A 23,686-nucleotide genomic window follows, 5' to 3' on the forward strand; every position below is an offset into this window, starting at 1 on the left:
TACCCTTGACGAAAGCATGTTAAGAAAGAATTCATTTAAAATCCAAGCAGCAATTCTTCCCACACCAAGTGGTGGAGAAGTCCAACAGTTGACAGAAACACACACACACACACACACACAAAGAAGTCTAGTGTGCACAATCCCATCCACCTAAACTTACACACATCCATGAAGAGTCATGCTTTTCCTCGGTAAAAACGGTGGATCTTTCCTACTATAATCTTCCACTTGTAAACCTACAAGTTACCATTTCAAATACTTCAGTCAAGCAGATATTAGGGCTGCCCTGCAATATCCAAAGCTTTGAATATCGTTACAGAGAGGAAAAGAGCATCGGCACTGAGAGCTGCAGCTGCTGCAGCACCCTTTTTTCTGAAGGCCAAGAAATTAAAAATATAAAGGCGAAATTATCTGTCTTATAACCTCCGTGGGGTTTAATGTGTGTCAGTAGATCCTTGTACATCTCCTGTATGAAATGGCTGTATTCTCACTGACCTGCATTATTACAAACCAAAGTAACCTGGTTTTGGGTCATTCACACACTGACTCACTGCCTCTTCCTCTCCTCGTAGTTGTCATGCATTAGCTCCCTGTGGCTGCTCCGACATACAGCATGCTGAGGTATCATTACTATACGTAGTAGCGGACACATACTACCTTTATGACAGATGGTATTGAACAGCGTTTTTTTCACGCACTTAACACACACTACCCCCCCAAAGATACCAACTCTTGCACAGGCGCCCTCACTGACTTCCGACCTCCAAACACTTATTGCATTATTAAGAATGTACAATTCAGACAAAGGTACAGGTTCAACAAATCTAAGAGTTCTGTGGTGGTGGTGGTGGGATATACATTTGCCCTTACATGCCAACAGAGCCTCAGCTTACAATTTTTCATTGCAAGTGTGCCTAACCTGTGAAGACAAATATGTGGCACCATTTCTTTTGCATAAAGAGTGCACGCTTTGCTTGGGGAACAATGGGATGTTTACCCTTGGTCCCTTCTTTTTGAGCCGGTGTGCCATGTGTCCAGTTATTCATATGCATACATTCGTAGGCATGAAAAACAAATTCAACATCACCTGACAGATACATGTGCACACACACACACACCGTATGCATACCCGGTAAGGTTTGAACAGAACATCTAAAATTGCACCGCTGACAAGACTGTGTTGCAGTGCCCTTGACTAACAATGACAAATGGATGCAATATGCAAAGTCTGAGCAAGTTGCTTTTGGGGTACAAAACAGGAAAAAGATTGCTCCAGGTACCATTATGGGATGCGTTTGCTCTCCTGCTTCCCAGCTGAGCTGAGCCGAGCTGATGTTAATGGCATGTGTCAAGATCAAGAAGTATGCGGGAGAGTGTGTGTGTGTGTGTGTGTGATATGCGATCATGGAGGTGAGAGAGAGAGAGAGAGAGAGAGAGAGAGAGAGAGCAGTAATATAATAATAAGTGTTTTAATTTAGTGCATGAACCAGTTTAAGATTTTCTAAATGATAACACTGCAAAAATGCTAAAGCTTACTCGTCAACATATCTTATAACAGTTAATATAAGACACAATCACCTGACAAATAACATTTCAGTTAGATAGACAGACTTGATTTTAAATAATGCATCTTGAATATCTAATTAAGTGAAAAAATACTAATTTTGAACGTTACAGGCTTATGACACACAACACTTCCTAATACTTTTTTTTTTTTACATTTGACTGATTTGTTTGGTTTTTTTAAAACTTATTTTGAAGTGGCCTTTTTTCCAACCAAAAAGGTTCAAACAATTTACATGAATCTAAGTCAGAATTTTTTTTAACTAAAAGGTGAGTGTTCAGTAGCTTAGGAGACTACACAGAAAGAAAGATGAAGTCCTGAAATTTACAAAACTGTACAAATTAAAGGAGGATCTGAAATAACCTTTTCTCTGCATGCGAGTTTGAGAGTGCATTTGGGTCGTACGTCTGCGTTCTTGTACACACTCCTGCTTAAAACCACGTCTGTGTGTCTCTGTATCCATGTAATTGTGTACGAGCGTACACGAGTGTGTGCATGTGCGTACCTGTGTGCTACAGCACCACCATGGTGGCAGTGTGTATCCATCATGATAAACCGGCAGACTCGGCGACTGTCACATGCAATCACACTTCACTACGGTTCGCAGGACTTCAAAGTGAAAATGAATGGTAGTTCATCGACATGAAGACTTCATATATCTTCGTTCTTTTTTTCTTTTTTGCTTTTCCTCTTTTATTTTTTGGAGGAGACTTCTCCCAGCCCCCTTTTGTTGTGAGGATCACTTGTGTTTTTGTCACCGTCTGAAATGCATGGTCGGACACACGGGTATTGAAGAAAAAAAGAAAAAACGAATCCATCCATCATTTTCTATCAGTGAATTCAAAATGGATAACTCTCAGGTTTCCACTTAAATCCGACAGTTTGCATTGAAAAGCTTTTTAGAAATTGAGCTTTCCAAATATTTCCACAGTTCACAATTAAGACTACATTTACATATGGGATAGAGAATGTATGAGGGAAGTTGTGGTGGATTTAAAGCTGCATTTAGGCTTCGTGTGACCACTAGAGAGCACAAAATGAGTCACGATAAGATACATCACTGTATCAAGTTCTTTTGGCTCATGTTTTAGCAAACAGAAACAGAGAAACACGGGCATCCCTGTGTATTACCACACCTGTCGTTTTTTCAATGAACTCACATTTTAGTCTTGTTTTATTCTTTTTGTGTCTCTGTGGCTTGTGAGATACTTGACTATCAATGTAAAACTGGCTTTTGTGAGAGTGGCTGCTTGTGATTTAAAAAGAAAAAACAGGTTTGTGTTTTGGTTTAACAGGCGAAAGGGCTGAAGATTCGACTGTTGATTTTCACGACAGGCACAAAAATAAAAACACGTTCACATGACAGGAAGTCATTTGATTAGATGTCAATATAAGAAATACATTTAAAAATAACTTCAATATTTCCAAAAGAAAAGGGCCCTATTGAATATCAATGAAGTGTGATAATGTTGACATGATCAAATTATAAATCAAATAGATGGCTTCATGGTAATGCGGATAATTACAGTGGCCGGCCTTTTAAGATTGAAAAGTCGACATGGCATTAAGCTTTAATTGAACATGGCAAGTGTTAAATGTGATAATCATCAAATTTGTAACCACTAGAAAGTAAAATGAGCCATAACAAACATCAGTGCTGCAGCTGCTGCAGCTCTCTCGCACCACGGCAAGGCTCGCCTTTAATCTAGTAATGACTCTGAAATGACACTGTGCTTTAAAAAACGGTGGAGATGAGGCTATAGGTCTCCCTCCCTCCCTCCCTCCCTCCCTCTCTCTGTGCCCTGGCCCAGGCCCTGCTCTCACTCTCCAAGCTGTTTGATTGGCACATGCTTTCACTTAATGAGGGATAATTACTAAGGAAAACAAGTGGGAGACCACATCTGCTCAGTGTCAAAAGAAGTCCAGGCCTGGCGCAATCTGTCAGATGGGGCGTTCAGGTTGTGTGTGTGAATGTTTAACCCACCTACAGCTGCCTCCCAGTCCAACACAAAACCCAACAGGACCCTCCCTCTGCCCCGTCCCGACAAGAAGCAGATTAATAGGAATCAGCATGTGGCTGTAAACACTCACAGGGAAGAGTGTATATGTATGTGCGCTGACCCGCATGGGAAATGACACACGGGGTATCTGTCGGGGACAAGCCAGGGGCCACAGCAGGAAGGGCAAGAGGCCAGTGGAGACGATCAACATCAACATCCCAATCAGTGTCCTGCTGCCCGAGCTGTTGTTCCCCAGCTCCCATCGCCACTGTTTTGTTTACTTTCACACAATGCTGTAATGTGTAATGGTCGCACAATACACAGGTAGCCGTCCTGCTCCCCCGACACCTCCGAACAATGCCAATAAATCATCTCTGCATGGGATTTACATTGTGCTAAACTCTCTTAATGATCTGCCCATGTTTACAGGAATGTATCTTGATTGTTGTCCAACGGTAGTGCCGTAAATCAAAGTTTTAAAGGGGGGGGGGGGGGCAGTTTAAATGGAGTTACTGTCAAAACATGAATTGTTTGACTGGTAAAATTACAATTGATTGCATTCTCAAAAAGATGTTCATTTAAAAAGATGTGTGTGTGTCTGTGTGTGTTTCAACACATCATGATTTAGTTCTGTCGTGATATACTGTACACTCGTCCATTGTTTGGCAAACAACGGTTAATCAGGATGTATTGTGACTATTCTATAGGTCCTTAGCTTAACTTATGCTTGAAGCTCTTGACAGCTGCCTCTCAACAAAGGATGATGTTTCACATCTTGCCCCACTTAACCTCTCCAACGTTCCACCTTTTTATTCATAAATGAGTATAGAAGTCATTTAGACTACAATATTATCTCACTTATTTATGCCGGCTTACCAAAGTGTTATCATCGTGACTAAATATCAAATCAACCTGTCTGACAGTTTTTGACAATATACATTTATAAATGTACGGTAACAACAATAAAGTCATAATTAAGTTGAAATGAAGTGTTCAAATTCATTAAATAAATAGTAAGTTGTCGCAAGTATTTTTGGTATAAACCATATAATATCAATTTAATCACTGGTAGATTTGATGATTAAAAATAAATCATTAAAAATGAGTAATAGGATTCAGGAACAGTAGACCTCCACTTCATGGGGATCAATTCAGCTGCTTCATGTGTTTAGTTGAACTATACCTCTCTCATGTTATTGAACTCATTCGTAATCTATCATGATAAAAAGCTGCAAAACAAAATCACATTTCCCATCTATTGAAATGATCTAGAAGGAGAAGAGAGGCAGCAGCGTTTATTTGCTCCTGCAGCAAAAAAAGAAAATGGCTCTCATGTAAACTTGAACTGCTATTTGACAGCCTTTTAACCTCCCGACACCCTCTACCCCCTCCTCCTCCACCCCACCCAACCACCTCCCTGCCACCCACCCACTAGAAGAACAACAGGGTTTTTGCTTTCTTGCCCTGTGCTGACCCAGTTCTCACTAATTACCCGCAAAGTATACATCAAAGCCGGGAAAATCTACAGATCTGCTGCAACGTGGCAGGGTAAGGGAAACCAGGACTATCCCTAAGCTAGCCCCCCACCAGCCATCACTGATATGTGTGTGTGTGAGCTGTGTGTGTGCACACATGTGAAGTGGTGTCAGCCGATACAAAAGGCAAGGCGGTGAACTTATAAATAGAACGCTCATTGTTTCGACGTGGGTAATTTCGGGTGTCGCAGTTGTTCCCTGTGTGGGTTGCACAAGCGAGAGGAAGGGATGAGAAAAAGTGAGGTCATGAAGTTGGGAGTCAGCTGATGGGATAACACGCCCGCTGACATGCAAACACAATGTCAGAGAAACAAACACGTATCACGAACTAAATCAAAGCATGGAGGGAAATACAAACAAAAGAGTGCAAAGAGTAGGCAAATGACAGTACACTCTCTCTCTCTCTCTCGTCCACACACACACACTCGCACACACAGAAGTACAGACATACAGGTATGGCAGGGAAGGGGCAAAGGGGATGGTTTGCTTTCTTATGACACAGCCTATTACAAAATTGAGCTGGCAGGTAATTCTAAGGCAAATAAATGCCAGCAGGTTTAACACAAGGAGAGGTCTTAGGGGTGCCGGCGTGAGCAATGACAGGAATTCTCTCGCCTCTTTTGACAGGAAGCCTATTATTCTCACCGCTTTATTTTCCCAGGCCAGTTTATAAAAACTGATCTCTCTGATAGTATTTCACCCCACCCAAACAAAAATCTGTCCTTTCACTTCTGAATAACAGGCCCTACTTGCTCACTTTTGCTTGTCCGTGTCTTCACTCTCAGACTTAATATTTTAGTGGAAGAGAATATAGTTTGATATTCTTTAACAGCTTCTTTCATTGACTTCTTTTCAGTTCGTTTACTACTACTTTGGTGACCATTTTTACGAGGCTTTTCCGTACAAAATTATTGATGCTGATATCTTGGATTAAGCAGAAATCAAGTTTGTACAAAAATCATCCCTTCAAGTAGGTGAACATACAGCATTATGCGATGTTCAACAGAGCTCTAATATTAATGCTGCTCAAACTTAAAAAAAAAAAATAGAAATACAGCAAAAGATGAAAAGAGACAAAAGGGGAAAAAATTGTACAAGTTGAGACAAAACACACTATAAATATACTACTTAAAAAAATCGGTGCTACATCCTCATTATAAGTGCCATCTTAGAGAAGCGTGGTGGGAGTCAGTGCTGACCTTGGTATCCCGTTTGAATATTGGTTTGATGCCGCGGCTGGTAATTGAAGATGCAACGCAAACAGTGGACTCTTTTTCAAAGGGAAAGTTATTTTCCCAGGCAATGGGAATGCAAACAATCATGTCGTGCATTTATTTGTTTGTTTTTCAACCCCACCTCATAATTATCCAAGACACTAATTAAAATGTGGATTTATAAATAAATCTCCATGATTTTACCGATGACTACATTAACTTAAAAGTTTTCATCATCCTTGTGCAGTTTTTGTTTTATTTATTATTTTGAAATTATGAAGTTTTTGTCCTTTAGCATTATTTGAAATCATTTTTTTTTTATTGTGTATTTTAAAATATATAAAATACAAAAGAAATTGTGTAGTATGAGAAAGCATAAATTGTAAGTTAATTTAGTGATGTATTTTTTAATTTAGAAAAACTAAAAACTACTCAGAAGTAACTATTAGTATATCATGCATATATACTGTGAAAATATAAACCATTGTGTATACAGTATATGAATAAAGTACTGCATTCTTTTGTCAGTCAAGTGTTGAACATTCTTGCTATGTCCTATTGCTCAATTTATCAGAGTATTAGTCAACATGAAGTATGTCAACAGAGGTCAGCTAAAATGTGTCTTTGCCTATGATCAAGATATTCCTCAAAAAAGAGCACAACATCCAGAATGGCCTACTGTCCCAGTACATGCAGTAAACTCCACTCCACTAGTAAAGATGGACGTTGTTTTGAATTGCGTAATGTGAGACACAGCCCACTCTGAATGAGAATGTCATGGGAATATGGTTCCTGCTTTCTCAAACAATCCAAAATGAAAAACATTTCCCTCCATAACCTGAGCGATGAGAGGTTTGCCATGTGGTGTGCGTGTGTATGCTGCTGCACGTGTCCCTCCCTGTATTCAGATGTATACGTTCATGTGTGTGAGTAGGCGGCAAGGACTGGGTAACAACCAAGGTTGTTAAATCAATAAGGTTTACTGATATATGAAAAATAACCTTACTTAAAAGGGGAAACCCTCAAATCTGACATCAAAATGATATTCCTTATACAGTCTGTGAACAATGATGGACAACATTCAATCCAAAATTCATGAATCCAATTTTCCCTTATTTTAATAGTTATTTCGTTTTTGTTTCATCTGCCAAATGAGAAATTAAAATAACTTCTAACTCCTTGTTCTGTAGGGGGTTGTGGGTAGTGGTGACAAGTGGTTACACACACTATACACACACACACACACACACACACACCCACACACACAGTTACAATACTTATAAGGGCATTACATTAAAAAACAATTCAAGATGGTCTTCACCAGATTGTACACGGATCACACACGCACAGACACAAACCCCTCTATCCCCTGGAGGCTTTTGCTGAACAAGTCGGCCAAAACCTCTTTTCATCCACTGGTTTATTCTCTCCTTCTGCACTCTGCATTTCTTTTATTACTTTCCGTGCCTATATATCAGAAAATGCTCTCAAATTCTATATTGACAGTACGGGGTTATTGTTAAATAAAAGGTTGAAAATATAATTCGTAGAGGGGAATATTTTTGATGCGCCAGCTTTATAAGACGTAAGAACCACACTGCTATAAAACAACAACTAATTCAAATCACACCTGATTAATATGCGCCAATGTCAGGCAAAACAGAGACCCCACTATAGATCCACTTACATGTGATTTATTTAGTTTTCTAGATCAACAGCATGGATGGAGATGGCTTTACTCTGGCTTTTACAAGAGCCTCAAAAATGCAGGTTGACTCAAGGTAATATTAAGGGCACACTTTCTGCCACTTATGGTATATAGGAACGTTTTCACTCTTGCCTACCACCTGTTAAGGCCTAAATACCTAAATAAGAGCTCCCTGTAAAAATGATCTGGCTTCAGATATTTTGTTATTTTTACTCTATTTGCAAAAACCACGGCAGTGTAAAAAAATCCCACATCTGGACAGATCACTTACACGTACAAATCTTAAAAAAATAGAGACATGTCGTTCGTAGTTGTAAATGTATCATGAGCATAAGTGAGCGCCAACAAAAAATGTAATTTAAGGGTGGCAAGCAGAGAAAAGTGTGTGGGATATAAACATGAGATAATGTATCTCATGGGACACTTGTCCTTTCACTCTTATTCATCGTGTCTTTTATGGGGGTATGTTTTCTTCAAGACAAGTACTGTAAGTTGATAATATTGCAGTTATTGTGTCATGTGATCCTCGAACTGAAACGTGAGCTGTGATTAGTATGTGTATATGAATATAGCCCACTTTTCTTGTACATGGGCGTTTGCCTGGCAAAGGCCTTGCTTTTTGAAATGTTTGTTGAGTTCAATGTGCAGACCACCTCTGTGTTTAGCTCTGCAAGGGCAAGATAATTCTTGAACAACTGAAATGGGTCTGAGCATGGTCTAATGGCAAGTATATTACTGGGCTGTCGTTTACATTACACTGACAAAACAAGCCTTTCCTTATCTGGCTTGAGCTCAACTGGGAATAGAACCACTGACTCCCACAGTACGAAAACAATTTTGTAGTATCTGAGCTACAGGGCCGAAAAAAAGAAAAATCAGCCCTTCTCAAACAATAACTTCTGATGCTGTAAAAGCATTGCTTACTCACACAACAAATCTCCCATATGGCAAAAATCAATAAACAGAGCAACACTGTATTGATCACATCTATATCGTGGATACACTCTGATGTCATGCTCCACTAGCCAAGTGTGTGAGTGTGTGTTTATGGAAGATGGGGGTTCTGCATTTGTTTCAGTGGAAAACATTGAAACATCATTTTGAAGCCTGAAGTTCAATCTATGCCTCAAGTAAAAGGCTACATTTACAGACATGTGTTGCATTATTGGGTGTCTCTGGCTTTGTCTATGGCTTTGGATGGTCTGATGTGAACCAGTGCATTGTTGGTATACCCACTTTCAACTTATAACAGATACATTGATGGAAATAAAAATAAAGCGTGGACAAACTGTCATGCAAATGAAAAAAAACGGTACATTTTAAAAGAGAGATTTTCGAATGGAGTGTTAAATAATTATACCAATTGACAAATAGTGCTTGTTTATTGTAAACCTGACAGAAAGCCGTCCTTTCACAGTGTTACAGCTTTAAGCCGGTGACAACAGAAAGTGATGTCAACACTGTGAACCATTTTCTTTTGAAATTCTGAATTACTAAACTAATATATAATTACTGCATTCTTCATAGACATATGCAGGTTCTTTCCTAAAGTCAGATTGAACCCTGAGTGAAATGATGAATTTCACTTCTGAAGCTTTACTGAATGCCTGTAAAATCTCATTGCCACTCGCCAGCATGTTCATTTCATAAGAAATACATAAACATCATTGTCATTTGTTCCTGTGATATAAAAGACCTTAATGCGATATGAATGAAGCTCGGCTTAATTCTCTCTTTGATTTCTCTATATTTCCACACTGTAATGACAAGGCACAGGGTTGCCCTCCACAGGAAGAAAACTGACATAACAGGAATAAAAGGGTACATTCTTAACAAGTACCTCGCCTGCAAAGCTTCCAAAACACAGGGACTCACTTGCACTCTCAACAACTTGCGGAGGACGCCCGTTAACCTAACATTTTCTTTCTGACTCTCTTACTTTCCTCACCTCTCTACTTTGAATTCTCCCTCTCCTCTTTTTTTCTTTTCCCCACCACCTCCCGCTGCAGCTCAAAGTTATTGATAGTTTAAAGTTATGGGCTAATAATACGATGGACACTGCATGGCCAGGAGCCTATTATACCCAGGTAATGGATAGTGCAGGGGTTTTGAATGACATTGCCCAGAGATTGGATGACGAAGGGTGGAGCGATTTATGGGCCACCCAAAGAGCCCCCCGTCCCTCCCACACGCACACACAGCACCCCATGCTATTTATCTCTAGCTTGATAAGGAAGCAGATGAGGCATGCCTGTATTTATGGTGAAGCCGTTCATAAAATCTACTGGCTCAGAGTAAAAAGTTAGAATCGACTCAGAGGAACAGCATATCAACTCAGAACTCAGTATGCACCTCTTGCATGTTGTCCAATGCAAACTACACAGTTTGACATTACTGACATTACTGTGTTATGATTTTTAGACCATTGGGCTTTTGAAGTATCTCTGTAACTCACTCATTTCAACAATGTATGGATGTTGAAGAAAAAAATATTTAACTTCTTCCTAAAAAAACAAAGTGTCTTTTGACTTCTTAATGTAACTGCATTCTAGTGCCTCCACAGCCGACGGCTGGTAGCTAACAGTGCTAACAGCGCTAATAGTGCAAAAAACAGCATGCCGCTGTCATTGGTCGGGACAGCTGCAATCGCCATATGAGAGCAGTGCAGAGCTGCGTCCATGAGCTAGCCAGTGGGGCACACTCACATGCACTCACATGCACTAAAATGCACACACGGCCAGCCCGGCTACGCAATCAAATCATCGAGAATATCTGATTACACACAGAGGGAAAGCAACTTCATTCTCTGGGCAGGTAGATTACTCCACTATTTTGCAAATAGTTGTTTGTTTTGTTTTATATTTATTCCGTGAATATCATAAAGAGAATCTTTAAAAATAATAGCTCATCTCTTAAACTGCAGGAACTACTGATGCAAATAAAGTGGCCAACAATGATCAGCAGACTAGCTAAGAAAGAAAACCAAGCATGCTCTGTTGTCTTCATGTACAACCTTTGTACATAAGTGGTGATGAAGTTTAATATATATTCGCGTATTTCCTGGATGCAAGTACACAGAAACTGAGCATCATCTGCCATCAGTTACTGGAACACAAGGACAAATCAAAAGCCCTGGTTGCTGAGGTCAGTGCAGCAGAGATGCATTTATGCCATGTCTACAGTATATTTGCTGAAAACGGCCGGCTCAGGTCTCTATTGAGAAAAATAACAACAAAAGCAGAGACACTTCAGACAGTGCTGTGAGGATGGAGGGCAAAGAGGAGTGGGAAGGGCATGAGGGAGTGCAATGAAAAAGGCTTGTCAACATTATCTGTTTTATTGATTTCACAGTAAAGGCTTGCCGCTTAAGCTTTATGTCGCTTTGGCTGGCCCCATTGAAAATACAACAGCTGCAAATAAAAAACGATTTCCTAAAAAACTTGAGCATTTTTATTTTTATCTCCTGCCTACCAGCTCAGGTTTTGCATGCATTATTGTTAAGGTTTCACACATTTCATCATCTTTATGAGTAGCCATGAAGTTGGGACAATGTTCAACTCTGCTCTCTCTAAAAGGAATCAATAGTATTAAATAGGGCAAGACTGTCCTCTATATGACAACGGTGGTCTATTGTAATGCGGAGTGTGATTAACATATTGGATCATTAAGGAAAAGGGAAAAAACATTCCAACAACACAGTTACAGATCTGTTAAACCCAGCAGTGCTTTCAGCTCGGCAGCATGCTGACATGCTCAAAATGATAATGCTAGCATGTTGATGTTTCGTTGCTATAATGTTTATCATATTAATTGAATGTGTTAGCGTGCTAGTATTTGCTATTAACACAAAAAGTAGGGATGTAACCAGATGATGGCACTAGATGGAAGGTTACGGCATCAATATTTTTACAATTCATCCTCTGGGAACCATGAAAGTCTGTGTTAAATGTCAGTGCAATATATCGGATAGTTGTGAAGACATTTATTGAAAAGAAATGTAAACGTCATTGTGGCACTGAGGGGAAACTCATGGGATCACCAAATTCAGTAGGATCCTGAGAGGGCATTAATCTCTGTACCAGATTTCACAGCAATGTCAATACTCCTTTCCTGCACAGGTTTTCTCATGGGCGAATTATGAGACAATTGGCCCCTGGACGTGCAAAGGGCCCCACTACCTTTCCCACATAGAAGCAAAACACACAGACTTTTATGCTTGTTTTGCATCTTTTTGTCTCTTTAAGTCTCTTGATGGTTGGTACATGTCTGTGACATTTTGTAGGTGAAGGCGAGCGGGGGTCCTGGAACTTTGAGCCCCTGGGCCTGTGCCCTGCAGGCCCGATCAGTAATACATGGATTTTCTGATCAATGCAAAAGATTAAAAAGCAAACATGGACAGACTTTCAAGCACTTTTCGGTGTAAAAGCTGTTAAACAATATGATCTGAAAAAGCAAAGAAAAGTATATTCAAATCTATTTTGATTGTACTTTCTTTTTCTTATTTGGCATGGTGTCTGGTAGATTCTTTCATGGGAAAAATCCTGAATGCATGTTTTTAATTTACATTACCATTTAGTTTGAAAAGGGATCTTGTGTAGTTGATGTCACTATCAATGCTGAACAGGCAAAGAAAAGACAAAAATGTCACAGCTAAATCAAATCGAAAGGGGAATGTCACAGTCCTGCCCACACCATTTGAATTAGTGAACGGCAACACAGCGCACAGAGCACAGCCAATGAGCACTTAAGCTCAAAATGTATTGAAATTGCCCCAGAACAGACAGGATCTTGAGGATTGCCACTACGAGTGTCACTACACCCCATGCAGACTAGAGAGCAGCGAGGTCAACAGAGTGTGTCACTGGAGCGGCTTGGTGCCTGGCAGGGCTTCTTTTGTGTCCTGACCTGTTGAGGCCTAAAGACACATTATGTAGCTCTACTATGCCGGAGCAGCTGGTTAGGCCTCCTACAGCTACCCGAAAACCCAGCCAACACACTCACAAAACACATTCGGCTTATTTTACTGTCTTTTTTTTTTTTGTTGTTGAGGAATTTATCTGCATTTTCTTGCCCTGCGCATCGTGCATGACCAAAGGATGGAATAAGCAATACGCAATAAGCAATACGCAATGATATGCAAAAGAGGAAGCACAAGGCAAGATGTTTGTGTTTTCTTAAAACTGGCTCGTTAATGTTGTCCTGAGAAGAGATATTTGAGGACCGGGTCTTAAAACGAAGCCACAGTTGCGCCGTCAACATCTCTCCAAACATGTTTGAAAAAAAGCGGTGCTTGTTGAAGATAATAACTTACTATTAAACCAAAAGCGTCAAACAGGCTGTCAGAAAGACAGATTAACAGACAGGTAGGTAAGGAAATAGGCAAACAGAAAAAAACGCTGACAGACAGGTGGCAGACAACATGCAACAGAATAGAAATCCATGTGACGTGTTAACATGTGAAGTCGTATAATAAGCGCCCAGAAAATCTTTCAGTATTAATTACTGTCGACATGAAAAAAATATAATTAGATATGAGGGGGGGAAACAGAAACAATTTATGGCAACCAAGGGGCCTTGCTTAATGATCGGGCTGCAGCTAAAACCTCTATTGATTTTCTCGTTAAATATACAGCTCAATTAAAGATACAGCTGATTAAAAGACGAGTACAAATCGCAGTGGCGGATCCGGACTGCCTGCCGCAGTCAGAGAATTACATGATTTCATCCTCACCTCCTCCTCCATCACTGCAGTGCAGGGGGGGAATAGGCTACAGAGGTATTGTTCTTTTTCCATGTGAAAACCAATATTTCATAAAGCTGTGACCATTTTCAAATGGAGATATGATGCCCACAGGTATATTACTCGTGGCAGAATTTGTTAGAATTGTAATATGTACTATCTATCTAGAGGGCCTAAAAATATTAATTTCTCAATACTTTTGAAAAACAAAACCCGTTGAATTTGAGCACTAAAAGCAGAAGATCAACGCTGACGAGCCACAAACAACAACAATGATGCTGACCTCTGAATACATGAAGAAAAAATAATTCAACAAACAATGCAAATCAACTTTCCTTGTTAAAATGAAGCACCTGCTTAACACAAGCCAGACCAAGGCTCCCCCCCCCCCCTTTCTACTTCAGCCTTGTCACCGACAAATAAAAACCTTGACAGTCTGTGTGCCCTCACCACGAGAGACGGGAAGAATTATAATGTATAATGGAAAACCTTTCTGTTCCTCATTGAAGAAAAATAAAGCAGTTTACCGTTTATAAACTGTTGGTTGTTGCTTATTGTTGGTAGATGTATTGAAATAAATCAATAATAACGTTCCAATCATGCATTTAAGGAATTCTAGTATTGAGGCAACCCTTATGTTTACATTTGGATCACAGGTTGGCGACCGACAATTGGCCACATACGGCCTGCCAAAGCGCTCCATCCGGCTCACAGAGTAATAATGAAATCCCCGCGACCGCTGCAGGTGCAGCCTTTGAGCTCTCAGGAGAGTCGGTTTGTGCAACTTGCACGTGTAGAACAGCAATTCTTGAGGGCGCGTTTAACCAGGAGAGTGTTTGCAGCACACCAGTTGTTGCCAGCTGTAGCATGCCAGTTGGCTCAGACAAGCTCAACCGACGACGATTTGTGTCAAACTGTATTCCGACACTGTTCAACTGAAGTCAGGTCTATCTGTGGATGCACTTCAAACATTTCATTTAAGACAGCATCACCCGAATGTGTCGATTAGCAGAACAAAACTAAAAAAGACAACATCCTCTCTCTACAGTATTCAGGCAGCCTCCCACTGCAGATTCACATCGTGCCAAAGCAATAACTAATGCCATGAGAGAGTTTATTGCCGCATATATGCTACTACACTCGATCATAGACAATACCAAATGGAAACTTATGGTCAAAGTGCTTGAGCCCTGCTACAATGTGCATTCATGTGTGCACTCTAGTCAATCTATTGTGCCTGCTCGGTAAAAATGACTGCAAGCTGCAGTTTAGGAATTATAGGACTGCATTCTGCTATAATGTTTCTGTAATTACAGAATTTAACCATCGCTCCTCAGTAGGGGTGGGGGAAAAATCGATACAGCATAGTGTCGCGATATTTTGCGTGGTGATATTATATCGATACACGGACGCCAAGTATCGATACTTTATTACATAAACAATTTTTTTTTTTTAATGAATAAAATTTAAAAAATCAAATCAATTGCTTTTTCAGTCCACTAGATGGTGCTGAGTTGTTTTCTGGTGAGGTCAGCAGAGGTGCTAGGTCTGCATGTGTGATTGGTAGGAAGTTGGTCGAAACAAAGATGGAGACATCAGAGAAAGAACTCAGATAAAACATGTTGTTGACACAGTTTTCCTTTGGGGACATAATTTGAAGTTGAAAAAAAGTAATAAATCGCAATATATATGATCACAATACTCAGAATATCGCAGTATCGTGAAAGTATCGTTATAATATCGAAGTATCGCGATAATATCGTATCGTGAGATCTCTGGCGATTCCCACCCCTACTCCTCAGTGAATTGCCTCCTTGGCGGAGGTCTGAGAACATTTTCGAGTTATTATTATGGATATCCCATGTCTTTTAGGAATCTGTTCACATTGATGGAAGCAAAAACCAAAATGTCAATACTTTATTTGACAAGCTTAAATACTTTCGCCTTCACATGACCAGTAAGGTTTATTGTCTTTAAAGAGGTTTTAAAACTTTTTTGTAAAACCTCACGGGCACAGAACTTCCTAAATAATGGAAAATGTAATTTTTCATTCAATGATGGCTGTTCTGTATGTGTGTGTGTGTGTGTGTGTGTGTGTGTGTGTGTGTGTGTGTGTGTGTGTGTGTGTGTACCTGCAGGGAGTTGAGGAGGATGAAGATGTAGGCCATAACAATGGAGAAAGGCACCAAGACACCACACAGCCAAGTCAATCCGAGGATGGGCAGCAACACCAGCACTGCTTTCACTGCTGCCCTGTGCTCACACACACCGACGCACCAACACACACAATCACAGCACAATAGTGTTAGCGTACACAAATACATATGGCCAACACACAAACATAACATTATTATCAACCACACACCACACAGACTCTGCATTGGTTGACTGAGCTGAACTTTCACCACACCAGATGAAATTAATTTAAATATTCCCTAAAAAATTGTACTTCCTCCCTGATCGTCCTGAGCTCAATTCTGTGTTTCTCAACTTTTCACTTTTTTTGGACAAAACTGAGCGGCTTTGGCAGGCTGGTTGTTCCATATACAACACTGTGTGGCTGGAAAAGCTCATGGGGTGACAACTTCCCACTTTAAATCCACCTTAATTCTGTTTAGAGTTGAATTATCTTCCCGCTCAGGTGACCGCCAAACCGCACCAGCTGTGTGTGTGTTCGTGTGTGTGTGTGACATGGCGGGCGGCAAGCCCCGGTTTATTCTGCGGAGGAATGTGTTTGAGTTTCCGAGAGAGCTGCCACCCAGGGGTGCCAATGGTTCAAGGCCTGCTTTGAGAAGCTTCATAAAGCACCTACTGTGAGCCCCGGTGGGCTGAGGTAGTGAACGCATATATACACTTTAACACGATTTTCACCGATAGGATCATATACAAGCCTGCCGGGGGAAATGTACTGGATCACTTACAGCAGCGTTTCACCCCGATGAGTTAACACCAGCGCCAAAACAGAAACACATTAGCAAAGACAGCAGTCATAGGGCTCAACAATATATTGTTTTTGCAATAACATTGCAATGCAATAGTCACAAAGAACACAATGTAACAAGGTATGTTTAGCTACGGTAAACACCAAACTAGTAAAGTCAACTTTCCACCAGTAATCCTACAGCCAATCTGATAAATAGCATGCGGCCGTTTAGTCTGTTGAATTGCATTTTACAAACTGGTCTGCCTGTACTTCAAATGACCAATCACAATCCTCCTCAACGATTCAAGAAATAGAACAAATGAAACAAGCGTATTGTGTGGATTTAATAGATTTTTATTTTTCCACCATCATTCAACCCTTGGCAAGAACAAGTATTCGATTATTAAATATGAAATGAAAAATAAAAATGTATATATTGCATCCCAACATGAGGGTTTGATCAATAAGGTTTTCGTAAAAGACAGTGCTGATGATTATTTTAGACTGAAGCTGATGAGAGATGATATTTCATTTATATTATAGGTCTATAACCCATTCTCAGAGGTTCACCCAAAAATTCTAAATCTTCATTATAATATTAATAACGCCCCTACAACTGCTACTGTCCTAATCCTTACAAGTAAGTCAGTATAAGACCATATCGTGGCCTTCTCCATTGCTGCCCCCTCCCTCTGGAAGTCTCCCCCCCCCCCCCCCCAGCACCTCAGACATTCTCCGTCACCAGCCTCTTTCAAAACTGCACTCAAAACTCATATTGAGTGATATTTAAATCTGCTTTTAACCTTTGATGCTAGTTATGCAATGTTTTTTATGATGTCGTTTATCTGCTTTGTTTATATTGTTATTGCGTTTACTGTTTCTGTTCTTACCATGTAAAGTGCCTTTGAGTACTTTTTAAAGCGCTATATAAATAACATGTATTGTTATGATTATTATTATTATTAACAAACATTAATTATCATCTCTATTGATGCAAGGTTTCAGATATAATAATAATAAAAAAGAAAGGTAAAATACTGGCCCAACATATCAGAGAATTATTTCTGGATCTTATCAACACTAAATAATACCAAAACACAAAGTTCTGATATTTTGATGAATTCGGTTTTCTGTTCTAAAATGACAAATCCAATATAAAATCTTCCAGCTGCTTTTGTTTTTGATGCCCCCTGTATACAGCTTGTCTGCTCAAGGCCTGTGGCCCGGGTGAATAACCTTAAAAAATGAAAAAAAGAGGACAAATAGGGCCACCTTGTGGTTTGTACCTGATTTGCTCATAGGCTTGATCCACAGGACTGGTGCCCATGGCCAACATGATGGACCTTCTCTTGGCGGTGGAGATGGTGATGATCACCACCCTAGTCAGTACCATGATGTTCACCTGGGGGAAAAAAGGAAGGATGAAGAAATGAGGGAGGCAAAGGCAAAATGACAGAGAGATAAGCAGATGTGAGGCATACTAAAATAAGAAGACAATACTGATCAAAACATGTCTACGGGTCTGAGATTGTGGTAGAGGAAAGAGGAAAGGAATAGAGACACAAGTGGTGTGCAACATAGATTGAAACATCATACCGTTTCCTGTTTAATTGGTAACTTTAGCTTCCAGTCAAACCTAATGTGGAGCACTCCAGTAAAGAATTAGTCCAAATGGCTGAATGCGCCTTGTATTTTCTAGTTTTAACTGCTTCAGCCTGAACAGACTACACGGTATTAGGACAGGGAGATATGGCCAACATCTTCTATCACGATAGAAGATAAAATATAATATAAATGAATTAAAATATATTAAATATATTAAGATACAGCATGTTTTCTGGTAATTCATAATCAATTCATTTCTATATCAAATAACCACATGGCATAGTATACCTGTGTGGTATAAGAGTATTTTCTCATATAATTAAGAACTTTGGTGCAAAGTGATCGGATATCTGGAGACATTTAAGTTAATATGTGCTTGTTGTTATCAATTTAGACAGTATAATTGTGTATCGCAATATCTCGGTTTATGATTTAATCACGACATGATTCCATTGAAAGACGACACATTATCATACTGAATTATCGCCCTACACGGTATGATTAGGATTACATTTTCTGACCATGATGATGAAGATGACGGGCCCAGCAAAGCCCCAGATGACGCCATTCTGGACACTAAGCCAACAGTAGTTTTCGGCCGAGTATTTGCCTGATGCTGATGCCAACGTGATGGTGACTATCAGCACTGGCAGACCTGGAGGGAGGGAGGGGCATAAAAGAAAAACAGAGAGAGAGGAGAATAAGGAGCATATAAGAGAAAATGAAAGTACCAAGACATATATTATCAGGAAGAGGAAGGGATAGGAGCATAATGGAGACGGGAGGAGAAAATGGAGACACATCAAAAGACCATTGTGACGCAAATGTAAACAAATCCTCAGTCAAAAATGTGTTATAGTTTCAGAAAAGTATTATCTTGTACTTCCCACTAAGATGGTGTATAAATTACATTGTCAATACATAACACCACTGATCAATCAATCTGACTCTGTGTGGTCTTATGTTCATGATTTTATCAAATCCTATCCCTGGATCACAATATCCTCAACAATCACTGCACATGTGAAAAGGGAAGGTTGTACCCCAGCCGATGAGATAGTAATACTTCATGTGACGATCTTCGCTGAGGTTGACAGCCACCACCTTGCTCCAGAGCAGCAGGCCCTCCACCAGCATCCAGCTAAATGCTGCCATGAAGAAGAGATGGAGCAGTGCCGCCACAAGTGTACAAGCCACCTACAAACACAGCGGCACAGGCATGCAGACAGATACACGTTGCATTTCAAGTATTCAGATCAAGCACCTGAGTGACACACCTTAATAGTAAAAGTTAATCAAGTTCAATTTCCATGTCGCAAGAAACTAGTGTCATTTTTGCTAGTACCTAAGAGGGAGAATTGGTTTGTAGCACATTACTCTGGACGTTAATTTGCAAGGGTACGTTTTTTGTGTAAAATGTTCTCCCTCCAAAAATCTATTTGAAATCTGCATGGACACGGGGACGGCTGTGGAAACCAAAAGGAAGTTTAGCTGACCGACTGTACATTCTATCGAAATATGCATCTAGAATCTACTGGTGTATATAGGTACATTTTTCATAAACCAATATATGAAAAGTTTGAACTCAATTAGGTGAGTTCTGTTGTTGTTAATTAGCTCATGACCGTGGAAGATGTATGAGGTGGCAAGTGGTCTAATGGTACGGAAGACCATACAATACCTATAGTATCGATTCAATCCCCACGGCTATTGTTATGCAACAATAATAATTCCTATTAAAGCATTCATTGCAAAACACTAACTCCCTCCAGACTAAGCCATTGTAAAAAGCTCTGAATCGGCTTGAAACGATGTGTTGAAAACCTTGTTCAAATCTGAAAAATGACCTCCCTGGTCAGCCTATGTACATATGAGACCACTTGATGAATTTCCAACAAGCCTTCAGTGTTAAGCCCACCCTGACATGACCCAGGGTCAAAGGACCAGGGGTCAAGCCAAGTACAGGCCATCAGGTGACTACAGAGGGACTGCACCGCGTGTTCTAGCTGATGGAGACGACAATAGGATCCTGGATTTCAACTCTCATTAAGGTCGCTATTAAAACACAGTTCTATGGGTTTCATTTAAATGTATCGGAAGGTAGACAACAGCTTAACAGCCATTTTAAACATCAGCTTGTACTGTAAATGCCATGAGTAGTGAAGTGGGTAAATCTTGGTTTTTATTACTAATTCTATTGTAAAAAAAACTTCGAATGAACTTGCTTCCTAGTATCTAAACAAAATAGGTATCTTTTGATGCTCCCATCTTTAACTTCTGACTGACAATCTGTTGTTCATGCAAAGTTTGGCAGAATCCATCACCGAACAATCAGCAAGTGAGTTTTGTCTTACTTGCCATCATTCCCCTTCATTTGTCTCCAGTCTGCCCTTTGGTCCACCAACATTAAAATCCTATGTATTGTTTGGGACATGAAATCAGATGTCTGTACCTTGTTGTGAATGGCTGAGCCGCTGCAGAGCAGAATCACCTGGGCACAGATCAGAGCAATGAAGAGGTTCTTATGGATGGACGTTCTGTCAGATCTGGGGATACTACGGACGGAAACAATGGAAAACTTCAAGTTTTTTGACAGATCTTATCTTGAAATTAGATATGGTTAGAAGTGACAGTATATATTACAACACAGAGATAACAAATGTTATCAAATAAATGTTACATTTCGTACTCAAGTCATTTAAATTCTCTATGTATGTGACTAAAAATTGTAATTGTTGAATATTTCCATTGAAGGTAACATAAGTGAAATGGGCAGCTGGATCTGGTCTAGAGAGGTAAATGAACTGAAGAGCCTTTCATTACCTCCTGATTTGTTCAGCCGATTTAGACTCATTTCATATCTGAATAACTGCTGGTGACCACCATAATTTCATGGTGCGATTATGCATCCATCTATGGACATGTGCACCTCTACTTTGTCTGTGTGCGTGTGTGTGTGCGTGCGTGCGTGCGTGTGTTGTGTGTGTTTGTAAGTACACAAATGCATGTGCATAATACACCAGCATGTGTGTGTGTGTGTGTGTGTGTGTGTGTGTGTGTGTGTGTGTGTGTGTGTGTGTGTGTGTGTGTGTGTGTGTGTGTGTGTGTGTGTGTGTGTGTGTGTGTGAAATGCATGGTTGCACTCTCTGAGTCATAAATTGTCTGGGCAGCTCCTCTCCAGCTGATTGTGATCCCTCAGTGACCCTTATGTTAATTAACATCTGCAGAATGCCGCCATAAACCTTCAGAGTGGGCTCACATGTGGACCACAGTAATTACTGGATTAGCACTCGTCAATACTCACTGCAGCCTTCGGAACAGAGCTCGAGCAATACAGTGCCAATAAGTTATCTCTCTCTGTTAAGGGTACGGGAAAGAGTGTCACATCAAACCCCATGAGGAGGTATGGAAGTCAACAGGGGAATGCTGACTTTGTCAATCTTGAAAACAGTTCTGTGAACTTTTAACTGTTAATTCATGCAAACACATATAAACGAGTATTTTTCACGAGTGTCACATTGTTACAATTAATTATATGAGTTTAATTGATTTCTAGAGCTTCTTTACCCTGACAAAACAAAATTCGTTGAAAATGCTGAACAATTGTTATGTTCCTCTTAAAGAAATAGTCCGATATAAATGCTGAATATCGACCCAATTTATGAGTTATAAGTATCAAAATGTTGTTCTCTCTTGCTTTTCAATACTTTTCTTATACATTTAGCAATTACATACTGAATGTAATTACCAGCTCAAAAAGGGGTTGAGGCTGGGGGGGGGGTGTGCATCGACTCAAACAGACACGAAACCAGGCAGATGTATTGGCATCGCAGGTAAGCGGGACAGGAAAACCAGGTACTCACTCCAGCACAGTGAACAGCATCAAGGTCACCACCAGAGCACACAGAGACGCCCCAGAGCCGATGAACGTCAGCTTGGTCAAAATGAGCTCTTCCTCAGGACTCCACTGGGACGGGAGGGAAAGGTAGTAGTGAGAGAGGGAGAGAGAGAGAGAGAGAGAGAGAGAGAGAGAGAGAGAGAGCGAAAGAGAGAGGGGGGGGGGGGGAGAATGTTAATATCACAGGTTTGACCCATCCGATGCCGACTCAAAGACACTGAATTCTTACCTCATCTCTTAATTTGTGTAACGACTAAATACCAAAAAATTAGCAATTTCAAAAAGTTTAAAGGCTGTTGGTGTTGTTTTGTATTTATAACCATTTATGCACTTTGGAGAGACAGGAAGAACAGTGGTACAGATGCATTTTTCAAAAGGATACGCACACTGGGAGTGACACCTGCTGGTAAATATAGTGTACTACAAATCCTAATTTTAAAGATCAAAGACGATGACCTGGATTTAAATTTCACATCAGCAACATTTACTGTGTGTGCCAATAGCCACACTGGTATACTATTTAGTATGCCAGACAAAGATGAAGTATGTCCCAATACATAGAATGTCAAATGCATTCGTGTTTTTATTTATTATATGTTATGTTGTTATGTAATATTAGTTGTTTCCTTCCTGAAGACAGTTATGATTTATATCTAAACGTAAAACTGTGTTCCAAATCACATACAAATAAAAACAGTCATCATTTCGACCACAGTTTAAATTCGAGGTCCGACTGTCAAAGTTATCGTCAACGTTTTCCATCATGCAACCTCTTTTTCAGCATGTGTGATTTCACTCACGGCACCAGATGCATCTAAGGAGTTACCTTTGACTCCAGGTAATTCATCAGCACTGCAAAGTTGGTGGTGTGGTTACAGAGGCAGGAAGTGGCACTCGAGCCAGCAAAGGTCACCCTGCAACCATCACTGGACCAGCTACTGGTGTGATTAAGCCTTTACACCCCAACACACAACCAACGCACACAAACACACCCTCATCAAAACGTTTCAGACAGCAGAGACATTTAGGATTAAATATTAAGAATTAAATATGTAAAAAGGATTTGAAAAGCTAAAACTCTGATTTTGGAATGAAATGTACATTTGTCACATTTGATTGTGGTGTTCAGAATTAATATACACAGCATCAAAAGAGTCAAATGTGTCCTTAAAATGAATGGTACACAATAAGAGACCATCGTTTCACCATTTACCTAACAGCTTTAATCTCTATTGCAATAACACACATTCACTCGGGCTGTTTATGTGTTTATGTGTGTGTGTTGGTCAAACTTACATCAAGCTGAAATTCCAAAAGGCACAAACAGGAGTAACTCGCTGTGAATACTCCACCTAGAAACAGAAACACATGTTTGCACTTGTTGGCGTTCTCTTTCAATATATTACCTTGGACTCGAACAAGTCACAAGTACCATGGATAAAAAAAACAAGTACTGCTTCCTGGGAGATGAAAATTCTTATGTGGTGACATATTGCATT

General features: G+C 40.0%; 1 protein-coding gene across 1 annotated transcript in view; it reads right to left on the minus strand.

The window, feature by feature from the left end:
• LOC306776029 (adhesion G protein-coupled receptor D2) overlaps positions 1 to 23,686 on the minus strand; it is a gene marked incomplete at its 5' end in the record, with an annotated part of 85,179 nt that overhangs the window by 53,904 nt on the left and 7,589 nt on the right. The window contains 8 exons of the mRNA XM_079266618.1: positions 15,894 to 16,014; positions 17,971 to 18,086; positions 18,811 to 18,944; positions 19,333 to 19,486; positions 20,742 to 20,844; positions 22,153 to 22,256; positions 23,014 to 23,140; positions 23,484 to 23,539. Coding sequence (XP_079122744.1) covers positions 15,894 to 16,014; positions 17,971 to 18,086; positions 18,811 to 18,944; positions 19,333 to 19,486; positions 20,742 to 20,844; positions 22,153 to 22,256; positions 23,014 to 23,140; positions 23,484 to 23,539 — 915 coding nt within the window. The remainder of the gene's footprint in view (positions 1 to 15,893; positions 16,015 to 17,970; positions 18,087 to 18,810; positions 18,945 to 19,332; positions 19,487 to 20,741; positions 20,845 to 22,152; positions 22,257 to 23,013; positions 23,141 to 23,483; positions 23,540 to 23,686) is intronic.

The sequence above is a fragment of the Melanostigma gelatinosum genome (assembly GCF_949748355.1).
Source record: "Melanostigma gelatinosum genome assembly, chromosome: 4".
NCBI lineage: Eukaryota > Metazoa > Chordata > Actinopteri > Perciformes > Zoarcidae > Melanostigma > Melanostigma gelatinosum.